This window comes from Gadus chalcogrammus, chromosome 11 (assembly GCF_026213295.1).
Source record: "Gadus chalcogrammus isolate NIFS_2021 chromosome 11, NIFS_Gcha_1.0, whole genome shotgun sequence".
Lineage (NCBI taxonomy): Eukaryota > Metazoa > Chordata > Actinopteri > Gadiformes > Gadidae > Gadus > Gadus chalcogrammus.
In genome coordinates, this window is record NC_079422.1 from 7126933 (window position 1) to 7154004 (window position 27072).

Genomic DNA, 27072 nt, shown 5'->3' on the forward strand with positions numbered 1-27072 from the left:
TGTGCGTGTGTGTGTGCGTGCGCTATTAGGGGAGAACGTTGGTGAGGGTAAATATACCTCCCAGCATCGAGGGAGTGACAGTACTCATCCCTCCCACTGACACAATATTATTCTGCTGCTTTTCAGACCCTCTGGGAAGCATACACATAGGCAGCACACGCATTGCACACACTTGCATAAACATACATTGTAAAAGAGATGCGCACATGCACGCACTCAACCACAAGTCACCCTGCTGCAGAGACCACTGCCTCTTTCAGTCCCCTAGTTCCCTTGTGGGAAGTGTGTGTGTGTGTGTGTGTGTGTGTGTGTGTGTGCGTGTGTGTGCGCAGGCTCTTTTGGGAGCTCCCATGTGAGGGACTATCTGTTTGGTAGAGATGTTGCTAGTTACATGGGCTGTGGTTGGAGTGTCTTTAGCTTTCCCCGGGGGTCCACCGCCAAACCATCACATCCCCAGAGAAGAAAACACCCTCCCCTCTCTGCCTCACACCCTCTCTCCCTCCTCCCCTCACCTGCATCCCTATTACCCATGAAAACAGCAGGGCCTGTCCCTTATTACCCTCTACCCACATGTTCACGAGTTGGACTCTGCGCATCTTGAGTTCCTCGATGTGTACTTCTTCAGTCTTAATAGCATATTTAGAAACAAGTATTGTTTGATTTAACCTTTACTTTACAATGTGCCCTAGAAGAAAAGGCGCCATCCCATTGGTGCAATCTGTTTCTATGGACACAGTTCGTGTCCCACGTTTTCTCTGCAATCTATTCCAGATTTCAGGGGTGAAATCATTTACACTCCTGAAATGTGTTTATCTGTCTATCACATTGTACTTTTGTGTGTGTGTGTGTGTGTGTGTGTGTGTGTGTGTGTGTGTGTGTGTGTGTGTGTGTGTGTGTGTGTGTGTGTGTGTGTGTGTGTGTGTGTGTGTGTGTGTGTGTGTGTGTGTGTGTGTGTTGTCAATCTATTTTTGGTCCCTTCAAGGCCACTGAATCCTCATTCTCTTCCTCTATCTCTCTCTCTATCTCTTTCTTTCGTAAGTTGTATGCGTCCCTCGATCTATATGTTCTTATGGTGGTTCCACAGCCTGGGGCTGGGAGAATACATATGACGTTCATGAGTAGTGCTACCACTGGGGTCCTTCACAATTGAATGTAAACATTATAATACCAGCAATTTCATGTTCTCTTTTCACACTATTGTGTTCTATCAACTTTTTACAATGCACTTACTTTTTCGCTCTATTTCCTCAATGTAAACACGATCATCTAAAAATGTATGTTCTATTTCAGATGATCCTTCCAATAATATTCCCCTTTGGTTCCTTCTCTCACCCATTATCTAATTCATCTACCTCCTCCAACCCCGTCTTCTCTCTCTCTCTGTCTCTCTCTCGATCTCTGTCTCTCTGTCTCTGTCTCTGTCTCTCTCTCTCTCTGTCTCTCTGTTTCTCCTCTAGTATTTACCTAATGAATGATTAATAGACTTTGTGGGAATAGTCCAGACACTCGAGGCACCATGGTCTCCCATAACATCTCTCCCCCCCCATCCTCCCCTGAAACTGCAGTAGCCCAACCATTTTCTTTTTCTTCCCTCTCTCTTTTTTCCCTCCCTCCCCTGTCTCACAACCTGCCTTTCTTTTATTCGGTGCCAGTCTTTCTCCGCCAACACCTCCAGGCCTCATCCAGCCACTTGACACTCACAATTGCACTATCTTTCTCACACACACACACACACACACAGACACAGACACAGACACAGACACAGACACACACACACACACACACCACTGCAGTGTGTTGGACAATCACCATTTGTTTCATAAACCTAACGGCATTAAACTCCTTCGTAGACACTACACAGACACACACACACACACAGAGTTTGCGGTTGTGTTTTCCTCACATGCACGCTGAGGTGTAAGCAGCGCAGAGGTCGGCCAGCAACTGTGCACCACTGTGGCCCCCTGGAAAAGCCCTGAGTCTGCAGCTCCTCTGTGAGTCTGGCACGCCTCTGCCAGTCGACTAGCTGCTGACTAGACCCCCGCCTCGCCTCCTCCTGCTCCTCAACCCTCACTCTGTCTGTCTCCCTGTAACCCTGCCTGTCTCTCTGCCAGCCGCTCCGATCGTCTGCCTCCCTGATCGTAACCCGGTCTGTTTGTCCGACTTCCAGTCCGCCCATTTCTACCTACTTCCCATCATCTTCCACCCCCCCCCCCCAACGTCCTGTCCCGTCTCTCTCTCTTATCGCTCTCCCAGCGGTCTAAACTTGACATCTCAATCCTGGGCTTGAAACTCAGCGATGCAGCAGGCGATGGTGTGTGAGAATGTGCTTACAGCAACAGCAGGGGTCTTAGGTCAAGAGGTTCACAAAGTGGCAACACACAGGTAGAATGACCCAGTCGGCCACATATTGTGTGTGTGTGTGTGTGTGTGTGTGTGTGTGTGTGTGTGTGTGTGTGTGTGTGTGTCTGTGTCTGTGTCTGTGTGTGTGTGTGTGTGTGTTGGGGGCTGCGCTTGGCCCATCAGGCCTGCCTACGCTCCCCTGTGTATGTCATGTCATTAGAGTGGCAATGTCGAGGCAATGATGCCATCACCCGGTCCATAGCACCCTCTCCGTGTGTCTTTCTTGCTCCCTCTCTTTCCGGCTCTGTCTCCGTATGTTTTCCTTTTAGTATTTTCACGCCAACACTTTGTTTACCCCATTGCGTTGCAAGTGTCATTTTTGTTTGGGCGGAGGCGGGGTCCTGGTAGGACTGGTGTGCGTGATACATATGATCGTACAAAGAGATGCACTGCTGCAAGTGAAAAAAATGACAGAAGCGGACGAGCCCCATCTGCAGCCATAGAGAGAGAGCGGGAGAGGATAGAGAGGGGGCTGACAGAGATGGGTGAGGTGGAGGGGAAGGGTGGGAAGATGGAAGGGGGTGAGGAGAGAGAGAGGAGGGGGGCGAGGAGAGGATGGAGGAGGGAGGGAGGGAGGGAGAGAGAGAGAGAGAGAGAGAGAGAGAGAGAGAGAGAGAGAGAGAGAGAGAGAGAGAGAGAGAGAGAGTGGGAGAGGCGGGGGGAGAAAAGAGAGGCGATCTGACCTGGATGACAACAGACTAACAGACGCTCTATGATCTCATCGCTCTCCACACCCTTCCAGCCCCTCACCCCTCCAGCCTCTTCCTCCACTCAAGCCATTGTCTCCATCTCTCTTCCCACTTTTGTTTCCCACTCACCCTCACCCCCTCTCCCTCCCTCCCTCCCTCTCTCTCTCTCTCTCTCTCTCTCTCTCTCTTTCTTCTCTTTGCCCCACTTGTCCTACAGCTCACCCCATCTCGTCTTCCCTCCTTGTCTTTCACCCCCACCCATCCGCCACTGCTTTTTACCACCTGCCCCCCACTCATCCCATATTCACAACTCCTTATCCCTCCCTTTGCACACACACACACACACACACACACACACACACACACTGTGTGTGTGTATTGTATGTATAGTGTCCTGGAGCAGAGATTAGGTGCACCCGTATCCTCAACTCTCCAACTCAGCATTACATTATTGATGATCTGTGTGTGTGTGTGTGTGTGTGTGTGTGTGTGTGTGCGTTCTGTGGCTTCTCTACATTGTGTAATGGCTATCTAGTGTCTCCCCCAGGAGAAAGGGAGGGAGGGGCAGTGAGAAGGAGCACTGAGGTCAGGGAGGTTAAGTGGGGGGAGGGGGGGTGGTGATTAGGTCATGCTCTTGTGCCTTATTCAGAGTGTGTGTGTGTGTGTGTGTGTGTGTGTGTGTGTGTGTGTGTGTGTGTGTGTGTGTGTGTGTGTGTGTGTGTGTGTGTGTGTGTGTGTGTGTGTGTGTGTGTCCTACTCTATGCATACACAACAGTCATTCTGACTGCACACATATTTTCTTTTTGGGTATGCCGATGAAAGAGATTTGTGTGTGATACCGATCCAGTGTGAGTCAGGACAGCTCGGCCCGCGGCAGGCTCAGGGTGGAGAGCAGGACAAAGACACCTGTTCTAACTCCCCAGGTCTCCACATTCCTCTTAACCTAATCCCCATATCTGCTACACACACACACACACACACACACACACACACACACACACACACACACACACACACACACACACACACACACACACACACACACACACACACACACACACACACACACCTACAGTCACACTCACACACCTACAGTCACACTCACACTGAGTATGCTTGCAGAAGCATACTCACGCGTACAGCAATACCCAAAACAAAACAAACGCGCAACCATATGTACATTTGTTTGTGCACGCGCGCGCACACACACACACACACACACACACACACACACACACACACACACACACACACACACACACACACACACACACACACACACACACACACACACGCACAAACAATCCGCAAACACACACACACACACACACACATACTCTCAAAGTGTATCAGTCAAAATAATGTGTGCAACATTGTTTAAGAACTATGCAACGACAAGGTTTGTAGATCACATTAGCTTTTCGATGGTATGGGCTTTGATTGGAAAACTGAGGCGTTACATCATGCTATAGGTATGCGTTACCAGCAGTCTCTCACACACACACGCATGTCATGTTTTTCATGGAATAATGAGTAGCCTGTGGTCCTCTGTGCTTTAGGTAGAAATCGTCTCCTTGTTCCTATTCCCACACAGGCTGGCTGCCAGTCAAAGCAGTGCCTTGAGTATTTACCAGAGATCCATTTCACTCGATGACCTGAAATGTGATGCTTGCGAGTGGGTGTGTGGGTGTGTGCACGATTGTGTGTGTGTGTGTGTGTGTGTGTGTGTGTGTGTGTGTCCGGTCGGAATCCTGTGTCTGTCGACCTCTGTGTCCTGTGCCAAAGTCAAAGTGATCATTATAGAGGCGTCAACACACACACACACACACACACACACACACACACACACACACACACACACACACACACACACACACACACACACACACACACACACACACACACACACACACACACACACACACACACACACACACCCTAACATCCAGTATTTCTCTGTTGTCCTGTTTTGTTCATATCTGTTTATTCTTGTTTTCTAAGCGTTTTGTTTATTTACACATTCAACAGATTCCTTCACACTTGTTAGGCCTGCCGTCAATCATAGTTAAATCCCAGTGTCCCGCGTTGCATCTCCCTCCATTCCAACGTTTCTTATTTTTAATCCATTAGACTGTATTCCAGACACAGGCCCTATGTTGTGACAGGGTTGACTCACTTTTATTGGTAGGTGTGTATTTTTCATAGGCGTGCGTCTGTTTGTTATTGTTTCAGCGTGCGGCTATAGGCTAGGGGCGGGTGCTCTTTGTGTCGGCGGGTGTGAGGATGAAGAGGAGTGTTTGTTTTTAAAGCAAACACCAACGGAAAGACATAACGGAGGAGTAGGAGGAAAGTAATGTTTGTTTTCCCCATTTGGAGCTTCCTCTTACCTGCACACAACTGGAAACCAGACTGACTAAACATGTGAGGGCCTGCATTAACATATTGCTCTGTTCTGAATCATTGTCAGAATGAATTGCATTCAATAATACTACTGCTGCATTATTGTTTGCACTGCAGTGGCCGATCATGAGTTATCTTGGTATTAAGTGTTGTCTTACTTGAGTCAAGGTCATGAAATTGAATCTGATTGGTCCGTTACGTAAGCTAGCAAGCAGTCAACCTGTCCTGATTTGCCTCCAGCTTCAGAATGAGTTATTTAGTTCATAGTCAAACATCATCTTACACCTTGGCTCCCTCGTCTATATTCTAGTATATTATATATGGTGGAGTCTGTCTGGACATGATGGTGGTATGGATGTGTAGGAGAGGAAAACTAGCCATCCTGGGCATGGAAATGAATTAATGAAAGTTGAGGAAAAAATATATGATACATGGTAAGGAGATTGACAGTTCCCTGTAGCATAGCTTAAGCATTTCAACTTTTCGCTAGGATAAGACCCAAAAGTGTTGAGGGACGCCCACCTTCGTCTTTGCAGTGAATAAGATCAACGGTTTAACAAGATGTGCTGGGAAGGTGTAATGCATATTTCACTAAGGAAGTGTAGGAGCTGGCGGAAGGGTCAATAATGTACAGCGTGGTGCAGAACCGGATCTCTGTGTGGGTACGAGCCATTAATGGACGGCATTCAGAGCGATTCATATAGATTGTCCACTAATGCCGAGTTGCTTAGCCGACGTGCTATTGACATTATAAAGTGTTACGCAACAGCAGTTAAATGGTAAAGAGTGACCCAGCACTGCAGAGAGGGATTATCTGGACTACCCCTGGCCCTCTGTCCTCTGAACAAATCCATTGACAGAACTGAACAATGGTAATCTGTTGATCGAGGCCTCTTGTCTCTGTCAGGACCACTGTGAGCAACGTCACAGTGGACGTCCTTGCTGATGTGAGCTTGTAATGTAAGGCTGGAATGCTGTGAGTGGGTCGAAATTAGTAATGAACCGCCCTCTGTGTTGCTTCTGTATCATCCACTCTGTGACAAATATTGGTTTGAGGTTGATGATGGTGGTGAGCTCCGAGGTTATTATTGGGTGGCTCCCTGGGTGGTTCAATGTTCATTTTGTAACAGTCCTGATGGCCCTGGTGTGTCACATCCTTTTTGATGAAGTAGAACGTTGGCCCACAGACACACACACACACACACACTAACGCAAGCATACGCACACACACAGTGGAACATGTTCTCATGACACCCTTTCAAGATGTAAAGTCCTTGTAAACGTGCATTTGGACGGCCGCGGGGGGTGTGTATCACACATCACACATGCTCACAGCAGATAGTCATGAGCCCGCCAGTGTTTCCATCCGCCTCCTCCATGCTGCATGGAGGAGAGGAGGGGGGAGGGGGGGGGGGGGGAGGACCTGACGAGTGGCTGCGTGCTTTCCTCCCATCATTGGAAAGATGATGGGGCCTTTGCTCCACCAAGCCCACTAATACCATAAGTGACTTTCAATGCGATGTCCATAATGTCTGTGTGTTGACTGTAGCCTACTTGTGAGACTATAGTGGGCTTTGCTTCTGTGATTATGCATAGCTTTCCTCATGACATTTTTTCTATTTAGGTACAAAACCTAAACCTTCTATTTACGTAGACAAGCGTACAACAGCATGTGTGTTTGTACTCCGATTGCCCACACATTCCTTCACCATCGCAATACATCTGAAACAAAAACACACAGAAAAGATGCTCTATTGCCGTTAGACTTGCTAGAGGGATGAAGACAGACGTGTGAAACGCAGCGTACTAACATGAGGGTAGGGTGTGAGTCACACTGGGTTGATTATTTATTATTCTTTTTTACAAGCCCCGCACAAGGGTGCATTTAAAAAAAAGAAAAATGTTATTCAAAATATGTTATAATAAGACCATTGTCGCCAATGACTGAAGAGTTTACCGAAGCAAGCACTGACCGCAGGTTTTCTGCCAACCCGTAAGGTCGTCGGTTGTATTCTCATTTGAAGCGTCGAGCTGCCAGTGAACAAGACGCCTGGCCCCCGCTGCCCCAGCACTCCAGGCTCCTGTCGTACCTGGCCGACCCCGTGAGGGTGGGTGGGTGGACGTGATTCATCCATTGCTAAGCAGGTTGAGTGGCCGCCGAGGATGCAACTGATCAGGATTGAAGCGCCATGCAAACACAGTCTATTCGCCGCTCCTTCCCCGGGCCCTGCTGCCTGTGTGGCGTGTGTAAATGGTGACGGAGGCCGCACAACAAAATGTTCTTGGCGGTAGGGAAGGGGCAGGGTGAGGCATGCCAGGGCAAGCAGCCTCCTCTGGAAGGCCGTAATCCCCCTTCTTCTCCTAGACAAGACACCACTTACCTGGAATAACTACCAGCTCTGGCTCTTATGTGTCATCTCATTGTAGCGCCGCCCCACCCTGCCTGGCACCTGCGCTCCGCGCCTGATTTACACCGCTCAGCGAAACACGCCTGCCAAGTTTCCTCGTGTGTGTTTTATTAGTGAGTCAATGCACGCTACCGGTGATGCTCATCCAGTTCTCCTTGTTGGCGCTACTAAAAACGTCCCGTCCTCTCTTCCTAAGCGCACACTGTTATGGATTTCAAACACGGTTGTCGTTTTACAACGTGATCGGTTCACCCAGCTGTTCCGGTCTCCATGCTAAACCTTCCTCCTCTCCCCCTCCTTCTCTCCCTCTCGCTCTGCTTCTCCGACCCAGGTTTCGCCTTCCCAGACTGGGCCTACAAGCCCGAGTCGAGCCCCGGGTCCCGGCAGATCCAGCTGTGGCACTTCATCCTGGAGCTGCTGAGGAAGGAGGAGTACCACGACGTCATTGCCTGGCAGGGCGACTACGGGGAGTTTGTCATCAAGGACCCCGACGAGGTGGCCCGTCTCTGGGGGGCCCGCAAGTGCAAACCACAGATGAACTACGACAAGCTGAGCCGTGCACTGAGGTACGCGGGGGGGGACACAGGGGAGGGGGGAGGGGAGTTGTTTACTTTGTGTCGGGGTAGGATGTCGCCACAGGCGTCATGTAGGTGAAGTTGTAAGCCAATGAGATTTCACCATATTTCTAAATCGTACACTGATGTGAACTGAACAAGACATGGCTGTGGTATTTGAATCCTCATTTGTTATAATATATGGACAGTGAACTAATTAATAGATGGGCCTGAATAGGATTTAATGTATTACTTTATCGAATTGTGGGGAAAACCTGGAAGTCACACAGAATTACATAAATACACCCATTCCAACAAACACCTGCATAGCACGCAAATATCCACCAGGAATCACTTAAGCCCAATCAAGCAATTACCCTGTGTTTGAAATAAGCAGCAGCTGTGGCCCTTGGCCCCGCAGCGCAGGGGCCACCACTGATTTGATTGAGGCCGGACTTCACGTGGAACCAGTGGGTTAAACCAGGTCCGTCTTACACTCCCAGTCTATTTATACCCCCTCAGCGGCGGAGCAGCCAACTGGTTCCTACCTGTTATAGCGGTGACGCCAGCCCTATTCTCAGAGAGGGGTCTACCTTCTTAAATATAGCACCCAGGTCATCCCACGCAGATGTAGTCTGGGCTAAATGGGAGCACAGCAGCCGGGCCAAGCCCCTCGACGTGTGAGGGTGTTGCCCCAGGGACATGCTTGGCAGGGGCTGCGGCCTGGTCTGACTTGGGGCTGGGTGGATGACTTCTGGTCCTGGGGACTGGTGTATGCTTTTGGGGGATTAGGAATGGCATGTGATGGGTCAACCTAGAGTCTATCAATGGTGTTGCTGTAATACATCATGTTTCTGTTCTCGTGGTTCTTTTTCGAGAAGATATCAGTGCTGCGGACTTATATAAATGAGCACTAACAACCGCAGGTCAAACACATAGACGTAACGTGGACACACCATGCAAAACCTCAGACCACACTTTAAACATTAGAGCAGATAAGAGACTGGAGAGCTCGGGTGATTGCAGATGGTGTGATGATTGTATAAAATGTGGTTGGAATGCAACAATACCAATGGAAACGCGCTAAATAATATAACAAAGCAAATGCTTGAAAAATTATTTGTACGCCTTTGACTGTCCCTAAAAGGACCCACCTGTGTTTGGTGATTTGAATAATTGATGCTTGCGAGCGATCGATGGTATTATGCGTATTAGTGTTACATTATACATGACACTGGACACCGTCGGCTGTGGCGCGCAGCATCGGTGACATCACGCATCAACGGGTATCGCTTCTCCGCTATCGCCCTGCCCGCTGCGGTTAGCCTAGTCCTCTGCCTGTAGCTAGCCTCTTCACATCCGCCCCACCCCCCGTCAACACAGGAGCAAGAGGTCCTGAATAAGCACTCTAATGTGATAATAAACAACAGCGCGTAGGCTGCTATGGGGAGGACATTTGCATTGATTTGCTGAGTTCAGAGTGGACGGGCTTACAGTGTTTCACTTACCGCGCAGTCTGCTGCGGCATTCAATGCTCGCTCTTCGTTGATCGCGGGGAATTACCAAGCAATTGCTAATGCAACAGCAGCGAACACGGGTTCCGCATGCTTATATAGTTACATCAACACCGCCGCAGCCATCCAGAATTAGAGAGGAGAATGTGGATGAGGGATCAACCAGGCTGTTTATTTATAGGCCCTCCGGCCACTGATGTTGCAACAGCCTGGGATCCCAGGCCCTGCTAAGTGCGTGGCTGCGTATGTATAGCAGGTCTTAGTGCCGGCCACTGACCCCGTCTCAAGGGCCGATTACCAACAGGTTTAGTCTTCGTGCCGCTGCCCTGGTTAGCTCTCCTGCCCCCGTCTCACCCCTCACACGTCACACGTCTCACCCCTCACACGTCTCATCCCTCACATGTCTCAACCCTGACCCTCCCCAGGCCAGGACCTGGGGAGGGATGCCCTCTACCTCCCTAAAGACAAACCGTTCTAAGGCCGTGCAGACCCTACAATTACAATTACAATTCGGGCATTTAGCAGACGCTTTTATCCAAAGTGACTTACATCAGTTAATACACAGTCAACCATGGCAGAGTCAACCATGCAAGGCGACAGCCAGCTCGTCAGGAGTAGTTAGGGTTAAGTGTCTCGCTCAGGGACACATCAACACTCAGCTAGGAGGAGCTGGGGATGGAACTAGTAACCTTTCGGTTAGACGACAACTGCTCTACCTCCTGAGCTAAGCTGACCCTCCACCTCCACCTCCCAGACCCTCCACCTCCCAGACCCTCCACCTCCACCTCCCAGACCCTCCACCTCCCAGACCCTCCACCTCCACCTCCCAGACCCTCCACCCCCGACACCCAAGACCCTCCACCTCCACCTCCCAGACCCTCCACCTCCACCTCCCAGACTCTCCACCTCCCAGACCCTCCACCTCCACCTCCCAGACTCTCCACCTCCCAGACCCTCCACCTCCACCTCCCAGACCCTCCACTTCCGACACCCAAGACCCTCCACCTCCAACACCCCAGACCCTCCACCTCCGCCACCCGGCCCAGACCCTCCACCTCCACCTCCACCACCCCAGACCCTCCACCTCCACCTCCCCAGACAACAGCTCCCCAAGGCCCCCCACCTCCACACCTCCACACCGCCCAGGCCTGGCCCTCCACTTCTCTGCCTATAAATTGCACTCATTGCATAAATTGCAGTCATTCCAAGCTCAGCTTTACAAAGCGATCATAGTGGATTACGATGTAAACACACAAACACCCTCACGCATATACACCTGATCAGAGGCCTACAGTTCACCACATCAGACAGGAGGATCACAGCCTCTCAATATGCACATCAATGGGAAAATGTCAGGAGGTTTAATGACTGAAGATTAATGAAGGCCTATAAGCATACACATGAACATACCCACATACACACACACAGGTCTTAACTATCCCCATATGGTGTAGCGATGCAACATATAGGCCACCTTGTGATTCTCATATGGAGAAAACCTGGTGCTCATAATGAATGCCAGAGTCAGTGTGGCCCTCTGAACACTCACACACAATCACACATACACAATTACACACTTCAAACACCATGGCTGTCCGTAATGTACTTTTAATCGTGGTGCCTTTGTAATTATTATTTTTACCCCCAATGATGTTATTCTTTCCCGTCTGCAACGCACATGTTAGAAATCCCCTTTATCAGGAAGTGTGTGTGTGTGTGTGTGTGTGTGTGTGTGTGTGTGTGTGTGTGTGTGTGTGTGTGTGTGTGTGTGTGTGTGTGTGTGTGTGTGTGTGTGTGTGTGTGTGTGTGTGCTGTGCATGCACCTTGGTTTTCCTGTTGGAAGGATACAGCCGTGGTCTCTGCGTCATCTCAGTCCCCCGCTCCCATGACTGCTGTGAAATCCCTTCTCCTGTAGAGATAAGCCCCCGTTGTGTGTTTGTGTGTGTGTGTTCATGTGTGTGATTGAATCCTTGGTAGTGAATAAGAGGGACTCATCCTTGTCAATCCTTGTACACTAAAATTATAATTTTGTACATAGATTTCTATTTAATTTAGTTGTTTTCATGTATTCATTGGATATTATTTTGTCTGAGACAGAGGTTGTTAGAGGTCTGCTTATCAATGCATATAAATCACACATGTATGAGCACATGTGATGGTAAGAACCCTCAGTATAACGACCTGGCTGGGTCATTAGGAGCCCTGACCCCGGTGACCCCGGTGACCTGTGATCAGTGGAGTCGGTCGGCCCCTGCTCCTCCACTCCTCTTCTTCGTCCAGAGCTCTGAGGGCCTCAGTGGTAACCAAGTAGAGGTCCAGTCACACTCGGCTAATTAGAGGAAAAGGCTCTTTGGTGGATGTGAATTTGGTCATTATTGTTGGATAACGACAGTTTTCAATACATAATTAATATGAACACACACACACGTATAATATATGTTTGTATAATAGGTCAAAGATTCCCCACTCACCAATGTTCTTTGTGAATGGCATATAGAAATAGTATAAATCCTTTTTTGTGTGCACACCACTCAAGTGAGGCCCACTGACTTGCAAAGCAGTAGACGCAGACGTCGTGCAAAGCAGCAGACGTTGTGTTGCAGGACAAACAAAACGACACTGAAATGTCCTTTGCCTCGGAAAGGCTCATCTGAAGTACAATGGGACAAAGTTGCATACAAAGTAACATCCAGAACTCCTTGTAGAGTGGATGCTTAGCTATCACGGTAAAATATAGACTCAACGACTCAAAGAAGTAGAAATCACTGCATGTGAGCCCCATAGGCAGCGTTCCTGAGACTGTAGTGTGCCCATGAATCAAGCTGCTCTCCAAAGGAACTTTGAATAGAAAGGAGGGAGCAGGTTTGAACTTCAGTTGGTGTGTAAGAGAGAGAAAGAGAAACAATGATATCATTTTAATGGGCAGGGTGCAGCACCAGTCACCAAGCCCAAGGCCCTCAACAAGCCTCCTTACTGGACCTCCTACCTTAAACAATGTCTCTTCCCGCTCTCCTGACACACTAGACACACACTCCTAACACACTCAGAGAGAGGGAGTGAGTCAGAGTCAGAATAAGTCTATCGCCATGAGACACGTATGTGTACATGTTTGCCGGAGTGTGCACACCAAGGCGTCCGAGTCGCTCAAAGGGTACAATGACCTCCTAACCCGGGTAGACCACGATCAGTGCCTGCCTTCTTAATGAGTGCAATCAAACTAAGAGATCCCAGCAGGCCCCCCCCGACCCACCAGCAGCAATCACCACTCTGGATCCAGGTCACAGGTCACAGGTCGTTCGGGGCGGGGTAAAGGCTGGGCAGGGCTGGCACGCACAGCTGGCAAAGATTAGCAGCATAGCAAGCACACCATGGACTCCCACAAGACACGGACCCACCGCCTCGTATTCATTACACACATACACACACACACACACACACACATACACATACACATACACATACACACACACACAGAGAGACAGACAGACACGTGTATGTGTGTACAGTACAATGTTGAGCACTTGCCATGGTGAATGAGGGCCCTCTATATTCCTTGAGCTGTGGGTGCCACTATCAATGGTACGCCCTCCAGAGATGTAAATCACACGCATACACACGCACACACCTCCATGGCCGGGCCTGTCGGTCAGGGGGTTCGACCCCATAAGGGCCCATTGTGTGGAGGCAGCGAGGGACGCAGGGGGCCCTGCGCGTGGATGGAGTGGGGCCGTCACCGCACCACTGTGGTGTCGTTGTGTTGGCCTGTGTGTGTGTGTATGTGTGTGTATGTGTGCGCGCGCGCGTTGTCCCTCGGTGTGGTTATTGTCTCTTTGCATGTATGTTTTTCCGTACGTCTGCGTTATGTGCATCTCATTGTCCCCGGACAGAATAGGCCCTTTATTCACCACTCGGGCAGAACATGCACACGAGCCACCCTCCAATGACACTCTCACAGGCACGCACACACACGGAAACACACACACACACACACATACACTGGATGTGACAAAAAATGTAACATATCCTTTTTGCACGCACGCTCGTAAGCACGCACACACGCACACGGCATGTGACACCCCATCCCCAAATTAGACAGCCCAAACATCTCCCATTAATCTCTCTGTTGCGCACAAATCCAACACAAACACACAAACCTGAGTGTGATCAGCTGGTGACTTCCAGCAATAGCACACGCACATGCACATTTGCGCATGTGTGTGTTGAATTTTGACATGTGTGTGTGTTTGAATGCTGTGTGTGACAGCGCAGGAGCCAATGCTGACGAAAGAGGTAGAAAATAAACAGAAGGCTCGTGGGGAGTATTGTAATCCCAACTTCCTGTCACGGTCAGCGCCTATTTACAGCCCAACAATGGGCCAGGAAAGTGTGTGTGTGTGTGTGTGTGTGTGTGTGTGTGTGTGTGTGTGTGTGTGTGTGTGTGTGTGTGTGTGTGTGTGTGTGTGTGTGTGTGTGTGTGTGTGTGTGTGTGTGTGTGTGTGTGTGTGTGGTTCTTTGTGTGTGGTTCTGTGTGTGTGTGAGATTGAACATACTCCATTAAGCAGGGCTATCATACTACAGTGGTATTAATAGCAAGATGGTCCATTTCACGTGGCTTTCTACCCCACCTCTGCTCACTGCCATCATTTACTGTCTTTGCCTCTTGATTGATCCGGTTATTTCGAGGCAGCAGAAGAAATGTAGACACCGCTTATTGATTTTCTCATAAATCATGAATTTTGAATAGCTGTGATCCACTATGGTAGTGGAGTCCTCGTAACTATGAGCAACATGCATTTTATGAAGCACTCTCTGAAGATCTATTACATTTTGAATTACCATTACATTTCTTACATTTTTTTAAAGAACGCTGAATCCCTATACATTTCCTTCTCCGTGTCTCCCACCTTCTCGCTCTTCCACTCTCCTACTCTATCTCTCTTTATCCCTGTTTATTTCCACAACCAACAGGCTGTTTCCCTGAGCTGGTCTGACTAATGTGGGCCACATTGTGTCTGTGTATTGGCAGACGTAATCCTGTCCTAAAAATCATGTATCCAAAACACTCAGTGGACTTAACAAACCTCTACACTCTCTCAGAAAGCTCTCTTTTAATCTGTCCTCGTATTGTTCAATCCAAAGCCTTATTTTAACTGTAGGGTTTACATAAGTGTGTGCCTGTGTGTGTGCCTTTCAAAATGAGAAGAATCGAAGTGATTGTGAGCAAGAATGTGTGTAGCAAAGTTAAGGTTACAATCACACTGCGTGTGTGATTGTGTGTGTGTGTGTGTGATTGCGTGTGTGTGTGCTTTTGTGTGTGTAAGAGGCGTCTGTGTGTAAGGCATGTGCGATGGGCAGCTAAACACAGACACTCAAAGAATCTCTTTCTTCTCGTTTGAAGTGAGTTCAAATGCTCTTCAAAGACTGGCTGTCTGTATGACGGCACAGAGAGAGAGGGGGAGAGGTACTCAGAACAGAGGGGCTGTGTGTGTGTGTGCCCGTGAGTGTGTGTGTGTGCCCGTGAGTGTGTCGGGGGATCTTGGTCATGTGCCTTAAACACAACTTATGTCTCGTACAGCGTGCATTCAGTGTGTCGGTTGCTAGACACAGCTGAGCTCTTCTGCACTGCCAAGCAAGCAAACGCCAACCTTTAGCTTGGCGCACTTCCTGTTAACCCTGACAGCTCTGAACTTTCGTTGCCTGGGCTAATGATACTGGTTACTATGCTGGCTTTAATATTGGACCGTAAATGCATATCTGCAGACATTTCTGCAGACACAACCATCCCTCAAATCAGTAGTACTTTACATTGTCAGATGGAGATGAACAGTGAGATCCTTTGGACTCCATTGACTCGTGTGCTGGGGGCCCGGAGGTAGTTATTCTGTCAAATCCAACTCATTGGAATCCAAACAGCTGTGGGGATTTGGGGAGTCCTAAATGACCACATTTACTTTGACACATAAACATACTAATTATGGTTGACAATGACATTAGCAATTTGTGGACTTCATGTGTTAAGAAGACACTTGGTAGAAGACTCTGGCTGTTTGTGTAATATCGCGTATCTCTTCCCGGACAGCCGTGTGTCAGCTACAGCCAGGGAGCTGTAGGTAGCAGGGTGATGTCCACGCCACGCTATTAGACACAGTTATGTTCTGCTTCACCGAGGAAACCTACTTGTCCTCTTCCTCCTCCTCCAACCCAGCACATTGCTGCTGCTCCCTTCACAGCAGAAATGACATGCTGCTTTGTGCCTGGCACAAACAATGTTTTCAGCAGGCCTGTCCTGTCTCTCTCCCCTCATCCCCACTCCCTACCCCACTCCCTCACTCTCACTCTCACTCACACACACACACACACACACACACACACACACACACACACACACACACACACACACACACACACACACACACACACACACACACACACACGGGGGCATATAACAGCGCCCGGGGGAAGAGGGGAGGGAGGGAATAAATGAGTAGCAGAAGGAGGAGTGTACAGAGTGATCGGGTGAGTGATGGGGTGAGGATGAGAGAGAGACGGGGGAGAGGAATATCCCAGGGATGAGGTAAAAGGGGTAATGTGTTGGGGTGGGGGGCGGGGGGAGATGAAGTGAATGGAAAGGCGTCCGTGCCTGGCGATGACAAAGAACCAAACGCGTCTAAAAGGCATATTACCCAACCTACCTTCACCCCTTCCTAACCTGGACACCGACCAGCCTCCACCCATCGCGCGCCCCACCCAGATAACTACCACACAGGCAGTGAGCGGCCCCTGAGTTTGGCGGTACTGCAGGAGCCAGGGCCCGTATCACGACTAGAGCTCACATGTCAGCACTTCATGGGGCCCCCGGCGGCCAGGGAACCATGTCTGTCTGTAAGTGCAGTGGAGGAGACTGTGTGTGTGTGTGTGTGTGTGTGTGTGTGTGTGTGTGTGTGTGTGTGTGTGTGTGTGTGTGTGTGTGTGTGTGTGTGTGTGTGTGTGTGTGTGTGTGTGTGTGTTGGATTCTTTCTCTCTCTTTTTTTTCAGGTCAAAATGGATGTTGAAGTCTGTTGCTCTCTCTCCCGCCCTCGCTCTAGCTCTCTCTCAGAGCGTGTGAGGGTCAGCAGCCAGGGAGCCAGAGGTTATATAAATGCGATGCCGAAGCGGGGAAGAAAGCAGAAAGACATTACGTAAAGAGCTGGAGCAGGACAAAGGTTAATAGAGGAAGAGAGCGAGGGGGCGAGAGAGAAGGAAACCGAGAGAGAGAGAAAGAATAGCCATTATATAAAGGGATAAAGCCTGGGGAGAATTATTGGTAGCTCTGAGTTAGTATTACATAAAGGGATGGGTCCATCTCTGAATGAATGAATGAATAACACAATTTGGCTCTGTATTTGTGTTTATTTATGCTTAATGTCTCTTTAATACCCTGCCTTGGGTTTCTTAAGGGTTTTCTTGGATCTAGTCATAGGTATATTTCTGAAGTCACACACCTTGGGTCTAACACAGCGAGCCTCAGAATAGCCTGATGCTGCTTCACACCACATCAGCCCGTCTCTGATCTCTTGTGTTGGCTGCTGATGGCTCCACACCACGTCATCCGTTTGGCTCCCATTTAATCCACTTCCTCTTTTAATTAAACTCACCCCACACATCTCTTCCCACTCTCTCTTGCTCTCTCACTCTCTCTCCATGTCGCCCTCTCTCTCTTTCCGTCTCTCGTTCTCTCCTCCACTCTTGTTCTCATTAGGAAATTAAAAATCTAAAATTTGATTAAATTCCCCTCTGTGATTTTTAGGGGGAAGTTGGCCTTAACTTGTATCTTAAGGGTCACGAAACGATTTTTTATTAGGTAGTAGATGATCCAAAATATTTCCATCTCTCTTCCTCTCAACAATTACATTTACGCGGTCGGTGTAAATGGGGTTAAAAGGTTTAAAGCAACTGAAATATTGACACAAACCAAATGTGCTTTTTCTGTGATGGGACCAATACCATGTTCCTATTTTTTGTGATCGGTCTCTTCAAAATCCTTGGCTTTATTGGAACAGGAAATGTACCTTTACATTGCCAAAGCCCGTAGAAAGTTACAAAATTGCAAATAGTCAATAAGACACACAACAGCAGTCGTTTTCAGGGAGATGTTCATATCTAAGACTATGGATGTAGAGAAATGACAAGCAAGCATAAACATTGTAGTAAAGACTACATCTAAATCTCTCTCTTTCTCTTCTCCTCTCCCTTCTCCTCTGTCCTCTCTCCTATTCTGTGAAAAGTCGCTTCCAGGCATTCGTTTGTGTGTAAATGGTTTTTGGTCTTATGCTCGTTTGCCTTCTCCCCTGACAGGTACTATTACAACAAGCGCATCCTGCACAAGACCAAGGGCAAGCGCTTCACCTACAAGTTCAACTTCAACAAGCTGGTCCTGGTCAACTACCCCTTCATCGACGTGGGCTCCGGAGGTAAGGACGGCGCCCAGACTGTCTGTGTCTGTGTTGTGTGTGCGTCTGCCCCGGGCGCAGGCTACGCCTAATCCTACAATACGATGGCTAGATTACATAGAATTACACGCAAGACGAGGAAGAAGACAATATATATTATCGGTCAGCATCCACACAACCTATCCCTCTTTTGACTCACTTTTTCTCAATTAAATTAAACAGACAAAAAAATCGTGGGTTTGGGAAACACACATTTGCATCGCCAAAGCCCCTAGAAAGTCAAATAAGATACAAAAATGCAAATAGTGGTCGTTTTCAGAGAGATGTTCTGCACTGGTTTTTACTAGGCTATAGATGTACAGAAATGGCAAGCAAGGGTCAACATCGTAGTAAACTCTCTCTCTCTTTCTCTCCCTCCCTCCCTCTCCAGGCAGCGCCGTCCCCCAGAGCGCCCCGCCCGTGCCCACCAGCGGCAGCTCCCACTTCCGCTTCCCCTCCACGCCCAGCGAGGTGCTGTCGCCCAATGAGGAGCTGCGCAGCCCTGGGGGCGTGTTCGGGGCGGTAGCGCGCCGCATGGGCCGCGGCTCCGTCAGCGACTGCAGCGACGGCACCTCCGTCAACTCGGAGATCGAGGAGGGCAACGGGGGCGCGGCCGAGGAGCGCGGCGGGGAGAGGGGCCTGAGCGGGGGAGGGGGCGGAGGAGTGGGGTTCAGGGGCCTGATCCACCCGCGCCTCTCCCACGAGTCCCTCCTCCGCATGTACGGAGCGGGGAACCCCGCCGGCCACCACGGCTCCCGGGGCCCGCACAGGGGCCACCAGGAGCCCATCTCCCCCTTCCCCGTGTCGCCGCTGCCGGGGCCCGGGGGCTCCGGCCTGCTGGCCCCGCCCCTCTCCCCGGCGCTCTCCATGACCCCCTCCTCCCACCTGCCCTACACCCCCTCCCCCACCCTGTCGCCCATGCTGGGCTCCCACTTCTCCTTCAACCCCGAGGACATGAAGCGCTACCTGCAGGCCCACACCCAGTCGGTGTACAACTACCACCTGAGCCCCCGCGCCTTCCTGCACTACCCCAACATCGTCATCCCCCAGCCCCACCGGCCCAGCGCGGACAAGGCCGCCGAGAGGGAGAGGGAGAGGGGGGGAGGACTGGGCGAGAGGGGCGAGCGAGCAGCCGCATTGGCCGGAGGCGAGAGGGAGCGAGAGAGGGAGCGAGACAGAGAGCGCCACCCGCAGCACCCGTCTCTGGCGCACGTGGCCCTCCATCACCACCACCACCACCCCCACCATCACCCGCCGCACTCGGCCCACCCGCACCCCCACCCGCACTCCCACCCCACGCACCACCCGCTGCACCTGGGGGAGGAGGCGGCGCACATGTCCCCCTTCAAGTTCAAGCTGCAGCCGCCGCCGCTGGGCCGCAAGCAGCGCGGGGACGGCCAGGGGTCCGGCCGGCAGGGCTCCATGTCCTCCGCCTCCGGGACCTCCACGTCGGGCATGGGCTCCTCGCTGTCCTTCGGCAGCGACCTCAGCTCGGCCGGCGGCTCGGGCCTCGTGTCGAACTCCTCGTCCACGCAGTCGCTCAACAGCGCCGGGCTGCCCAAGATCAAGGTGAGGGGGGCACTGGGCGTAGGGGGGCAGGGGGTAGAGCCTCTACTGCTGGGCTCTGTGGTAGAGGCTCTACCGCTCTGTGGTAGAGGCTCTACTGCTCTGTGGTAGAGGCTCTACTGCTCTGTGGTAGAGGCTCTACCGCTCTGTGGTAGAGGCTCTACCGCTCTGTGGTAGAGCCTCTACTGCTCTGTGGTAGAGCCTCTACCGCTCTGTGGTAGAGCCTCTACCGCTCTGTGGTAGAGCCTCTACTGCCAGGCTCTGTGGTAGAGCCTCTACTGCTCTGTGGTAGAGCCTCTACTGCCAGGCTTTGTGGTAGAGCCTCTACTGCTCTGTGGTAGAGCCTCTACTGCTCTGTGGTAGAGGCTCTACTGCTCTGTGGTAGAGGCTCTACCGCTCTGTGGTAGAGGCTCTACTGCTCTGTGGTAGAGCCTCTACTGCTCTGTGGTAGAGCCTCTACTGCCAGGCTCTGTGGTAGAGCCTCTACTGCCAGGCTCTGTGGTAGAGCCTCTACTGCTCTGTGGTAGAGCCATAAGCCCAGTGCAAACCAATGCACATTTCCCCCCATGTTTTCGGTGCGGTTCCCGCCCCCAGGATAAATGCTGTAAGAACACGTAGTGCACATGGTGTTATTTTTCTAGCTTGATGAGGGACATTTAAAAACATAACTTAGTGTTATGGCCCAGCCTTGTGCTTTAGGCTCTAAGACGGAGTGGTAATGACAAAAACAACAGCCTGACTGGCAGTGCCGCAGTTCGACCTAAGACTGACGCTAACTCTCTCTGTTTCCTCTCCTTCTGTCTGCCTCCCCCTCCCTCCAGGTGGAGCCCATCTCAGACATCGAGTCAGAGGAGGAGGTGGAGGTGACGGACATCAGCGAGGAGGACCCCGACGAGGACTATGAGCTCTTCTCCGCCCGCCATGTCCGGGGCGGCCCCGCCCACCAGCACCCCCACCGCCTCAACCACACCCACCCCCACCTCGCCAACGGCAGCGCCCTGCACCACCACCACGGCGGCCACAACAACCACCACCCACACCACCCCCACCTCCAGCTCAACCACCACCACGGGTACCAGCCCCACCAGCAGCACCACCCCCTCCCCCACCACCCCCTCCCCCACCACCACCACCACCCCGACGACGACCTGGACGAGGACGTGTTCAAGGCGCCGGCCCCGCCCCCGCCCGGCCTCTCGCCCTTCGCCGTGTCGCCGCACCGCGCGCCCGCCCCCTTCACCCCCAGCGCCATCGCCCCCGTCACGGCGGCGGCCATCAAGAGCGAGCCGGCCGATTCCCCGCCGCCCACCCAGTGCATCCCGCTGAAGCTGCGCTTCAAGCGGCGCTGGAGCGAGGACCAGCGCATGGAGACCTCGTCCCAAGAGGAGTCGGACGACAAGAAGGTGCGCGCCGAGCAGGAGAGGCAGCGGAACGGCGCCCGGTTGGATACCAAGGAGGAGGAGGACAGCGGCCGGAGGCGGAGGGAAGGAGGAGGAGGAGGAGGAGGAGGAGGAGGGGGGGAGGACGCAGACAGCCCGCCCCCCCTGGTGTACGAGGGGTCTCTGGCCCCGCCCCCGCTGCTGGCGTCCCACCGGAGGGTGAGCGCCGAACTGCACCGCGCCACGGCCCAGCTCTCCCTGGAGAACAAGACCTGCTGATGGGACACACACACACACACACACACACACACACACACACACACAGCCCCAACACTAATGTCCCGGGACCACTGCTGAACCCCTGAGACTCCTTCACACACACGCACACTCCTCACACACCGACCGGCTAAGCAGGGCTCTCCTCCCCTCCTGGACTAGTAACCCTCCCCCCTGCCCGCCCCCCCCCCCCCACCCCTCCTCCGGCCAGTGCATCTGCAAACAAAAAAACGAATGTCTAAGTCCCGCCCACTCCAGCACCTCTCCTGCCTTGCAGACCCCGTCATTGGTGGGGGTCACCTATCAGTCTCTCCTCAGGGGACCTGCCGCTCAGTCTCTGTAGAGACGACAGGGTTTTGATCAAAGTGCCTGTATCTAAAACACACATGATAATGATGATGAAGTGATGACCAAGAGTGGAGTTACGTGGGAGGGGTGATTGTCTGTCACCACGTAAGCCTCCTTGGACAATCGGAGGGGGGGAGCTGTTTTGCTTAGAACAACTGACAAGACCCACTCCACTCAGGGAAGCCAATCGCAGCTCACTTACTGGATGGACACGCCCCCACAGCGCCCAACCAGTGGCCAGGGAATGGAACTTGAGACCGTACCGTTAAGAGAAGAAAAAATATTATTCTGCTCTTGGACCCCCTCCCCACGCACATACACACACAAACACACACACACACTTTTCTAATACTCACACTCTCCAGCGAAATGCTTTCATTGAGTTGTTTAGACCTACTGTCTGTTACACTCCTGTCCTCCCCCCTGCTTCTGCTTGTCCTGGACCAGCCCTGGACACACTTGGACTCGGACAGATACCCCCCACCCCCACCCCTCTCTCTGAGAGATGCATGGAACGGGCCAGAGATACGGAGACCACGCAAGGCAGGAGGAAAGGGAGTTTGTTGCGTAGAGTGCTTCTGTGGGACCACCAGGTAGGGGCAAGTGGAAGAGGGAGGAGGAAGGCTCTCTCTTGGGGGAGGGAGGGAGAGGGAGGGAGAGGGAGGGTGGTTTGAGTGTCCGCCAATGACTACTAGTGTAGTAGCCTAACATAGCTTGCATGCTTACCATGTGTTTCACTGTGAGTTCCCCAGGGGCAAGGGAAGCTCAGTGCGCCTGCTTTCTGCGGTTTTAACAATCATGCTCATGATAGTGTTAACTAAACCAGCAAACCTATGCGCACCAACACACTAACACACCGGGACACACTCACACACCTACAACACTGCCTTTAGCTTATTTACTTTGGTTACCTCTCGCTCTCCTCCCTCCTCTCTCTATCGGCTCTCTTCTCCCTCTCCTGCTCTCTCTCGGAGACCCTCTGTTTGGTCCTGAGACCGGAGATAGAGAGAGTGGGGGGAGAGACCTGAGACCCCCCTGCCTGTAAAGCAGAGGTTTCCAAGCTGCGGGTCGACAGCCACAGCTGGCTCAGAGTCTCTGGCCAGCTGGGTCGTGGGATGATGCATTTTCTCAATGTCCTCTCCAAATGTCTTATCAGTTATCCATCCATCGGTACGTAGGCCTAGCCTGGCACCGCCCACCTACCTACTTCCGCTCAATTTTCATTTCACTTCAGTACTAGGTCTGGGTCTGCTTCATATGCATGGGTTCCTTGGAAGCCAGATTTTTGGCGGTCCAATCAGCGAACAGAGGGAGTGGCTGAGAACGATGACGTCGAGGTCGCACGCCAGTTTCAGTTGTAGTCAGAGGAAGACCAGGAAGACAATGGAGAAGGATACGAGAGAAGCTATTCGGTCTGTTGTGGGATCGCTGCCGAATATCGATCAATTAAAGCTGGAGCAAGAACAAGCTTTGCTGAGTTTTTGTTGGTGGCCATGATGTTGTTGGTGACCACGATGGTTCGGGAAAAGTTTGATTTTCCAGCTGGCTCCGTTAGTGGTGAAGGAGCCGGTCCCGTCGCATGACATACGTCACGACCAAACACTATGCGATTGGTTATGGCAGATCCAGAGTGGCACTGGGCAGATCCAATCATTTTAAAACTTCCAACAGACACCCGCCTCCAAGTGAGTGAACGTTTGTCAATTGAGCAGTTCCAGACCTTCTCTACAAATGAAATGAAGTACGATGGTCTGGTAGGACCAGGCTAACGTAGGCCATCAGAGAGAATCAAATACACCCCAGGACCCTCTCGGACACACACAAACACACATGCACACACACATTGCCTCTCAATGCCTTGTTTTTATAGCATGTACAAAGTCCAAACTGAGCTCTAACACACATACGTACAAACTATATCTTTATATATTCTATATGAAATTATTATGAAACTGAGATTTTAAAGAACCATAGCATTTTAATGATATGACTGATTCAGGATTCTTTTTGTAAGTGGGGTTGTTTTGATTGGCCATAAGCGATGTGTATATAATTCTTCTTGGGTAACCAGGTGACCAAGGACAGTGGGGGGGGGGGGGGGGGGTTGTTATCATAACAGGGAAGGGTGCGGGTGGGTCCTGGTTTCCTCCTACTTTTATTTAAATAGGAAATAAGCCAGAAAAAAAGCACAGTTTAGTCAAAGACAAGAATAAGACCAGTAACAGGGGAAACAATTGAGAAAGCACACGGGAGGTTTTTGTGCGATGATAATCATTCAAACGTGTGTTGTTCACGATGTGACCACGCACATCCATTCAGGGGCCAGCCCCCCCGCTAGCCTCCAGCCCACGTGTACGGATCAGCGTCAGCCCAGGGAATCTCATGCTATTTGTGAAGTGGAAACCCTGTCCTTTATCTTAGGCCAGTTAACCTAAGGCCCAGGTACACCAGCCCGCCCCGGTCTAGGCTGCGAGCCAGCCAAGAAGGGGGCGATAAGGGGTTAATCATTACTGTACGATAACCTGGAAAAGCTGCAAGAACCACATGTGAGGCCTGACCTGAGACGCTCTTCCCTCAAGCTATGCACGCTCACACACCCACATGCGTATGCACACACACACACACACACACACACACACACACACACACACACACACACACACACACACACACACACACACACACACACACACACACACACACACACACACACACACACACACACACACACACTCGCACATGCGCACGCTCACACGTATACACACATTTGTTGCCATATAGTCTAATACACAAATTAGACACACACATTCCACACATGCTGATTGTTACTCTACCCCTACATGCACACACATCAGCATGTACACACCCACACATACGACTACAGACATGCACACACACACCATCACAGTCATGGAAACGGTCAAATTCACAAATTCAGCATACGAATTATACGTGTACTCATCGTGACTTCACCCCTAAACACGCACATGCACACGCACGCAGACACACATTCAGAGTCCAACAGACACAAATACAACACACACATTCCGCACATGCTCAATGTGGCTACACACTCAAACTCATGCACACACACACATCCACAGTCATATAGATGCATCTCTCAAATCCACACATTCCACACATGCCCGTTGTGACACCACCCCTGGAGTATCCATGTCCCAGAGAAGTGTATGTCACTGGGGACCTGTAGATCCTTGGTGGAGGGGGTACTGGGTCCACTGATCAACAGCAGCAAGCGGTTGTGTGGGAGGGGGCAGGGGAGACCTCCAGTCTCCATGATATGTGGCGTCGCTGATCGAATTCCCCTCATCACTCACATCCAAGTAGTCCGGGGCGGGTTGGAGCATGTCAGAGCATGCACACCCAGACACATTAACACACACACTCACACTCACACACACACACACACACACACACACACACGTGTACACGACCTCACTCCCTCACCACTAACAATCCCCATGTTTGTAACTCTACTGACAGCTGCCTTATTACAAGTCTTTATATCTAAGCAACAGATCAGGCAGCCCTCTTGCCTGCTCTGCATTCTTTCAATATCTCTCCCTCTATTTCTCTCTCTCACTCTCTCACACTCTCTCCGGCTCTGTATTTTTCTGTTCGGAATCTCCTCTCCCCCTCTCTCTGTCTGTCTGTCTCTCGCTCGCCCTTTCTTGCTATTGGTTTGTCTATCTCGTTGCAGACTGTGGTGTGATCTGACAGCACAAGACACGAGAACGACCGAGACCCGTTTGAATGGGCATTTCTCTCTCTGTCTCTCTCTCTCTAGCTCTCTCTCTGTGGGCCTGCTCCTGGCCTTCTGCAGTTTAATATCACCCGTGGGCAAAGTGGCGCAAAACATGGCATTTCTCGCTAACAAGTCATTTTTAAACAAACAAAAGAAGAAAATGATCTCCCGTATTATTTCTCGGATGTCAATATTGCTGTTGATTATTGTTGTTATTATTATTATTGTTGTTGTTCTGGATTATTTACCTCCTCCCGCTGCATTGTTATTCCTTGGCCCGGTAAGCTGTTTATGTTGTGTGCATCACGATGGACGATGTGGACCCATCCCCGCCTTCCCGCCCCAGCTTTTTGACCCCCGCCAGCCTCCTTCCCTCGGTCTTTGTAGTAAATTCTCCAAGTGTAAGATAAGTGAAACATGTGTAAAAAATGAACATAAACCTGATATTGTGAGACGTGATGGGGGGAGTTTGAGCGCAGAGGACGCAGCATATCGCTGAGGGGCAGAGGGGAATAGGTTTATCTTTTTTTCGTCATCGTATTGTAATTATTTTTTATTTTATAATATTCTCTCTTGCTCACTCTTGTACATTAGTTTTTTTTTAATTTAGCGAGGAGTTTTATCGTTTTAAAAGAAGAGAAGGATGTTTATTGTTTTCCGTTTTAAGGTCTGTCGTTCCCTCTCTCTGTCATCCCTCTCTCCTCTCTCGTCACCCCAATGCAGTTACGTAACAGGGATGGACAGACAGGAGCTAATACCATGATGTAACATTGAATTTCTCTTCTTTCGTTCTTTCGTGTTCATTATTTTGTTTTGTTGTTTTTTCAAAACTTGTAATTAAGATGTAATCAGGGTTAATTAAAACTGGTTAAAACCCAATGGCTGTTGTTTGTTTGCTTTGGCCCTTGTCTGTTGAAACACTCCTTAGCATTAGCAGACAATTGAATTGAGAATATGTATTACCTTGATATTTTAATGTGATGAACCTTTCAGCCAGTCTATCATAAAGAGAGTTAAAATAATTGTAACCAATAGGATCAGTCCATTTAGTAGCCTTAAAGCTCACACCAAAAAGGTAAGGTTACTGGGTTCGACCTCTGATTTCCCTAACCTGTAGGCATTCTTGAGCAAGATGCCCAACAACTATAACTACTCCTTAATGACGTGTATAAAAGCCTCTGCTTTAAATACTGAACCGCAACATAGGACTAGGATGTCAAGAGTTTACACATAAGAGATCTCTGACAACACCTCTACTCTGACTACATCCTGTAGTCATTTCAACATGAGCCTTCTTTATA

The 27072-nt window shown here is 50.6% G+C and overlaps 1 protein-coding gene across 1 annotated transcript in view; it reads left to right on the forward strand.

Moving 5' to 3' along the window:
* The window catches only part of erfl3 (Ets2 repressor factor like 3), a 41630-nt gene extending 19850 nt beyond the window's left edge, over positions 1 to 21780 (forward strand). Inside the window, exons 2-6 of the mRNA XM_056602114.1 lie at positions 8232 to 8466; positions 18303 to 18418; positions 18828 to 20005; positions 20824 to 21016; positions 21134 to 21780. Coding sequence (XP_056458089.1) covers positions 8232 to 8466; positions 18303 to 18418; positions 18828 to 20005; positions 20824 to 21016; positions 21134 to 21660 — 2249 coding nt within the window. The 3' untranslated portion in view covers positions 21661 to 21780. The remainder of the gene's footprint in view (positions 1 to 8231; positions 8467 to 18302; positions 18419 to 18827; positions 20006 to 20823; positions 21017 to 21133) is intronic.
* The last annotated feature ends 5292 nt before the right edge of the window (positions 21781 to 27072 follow it).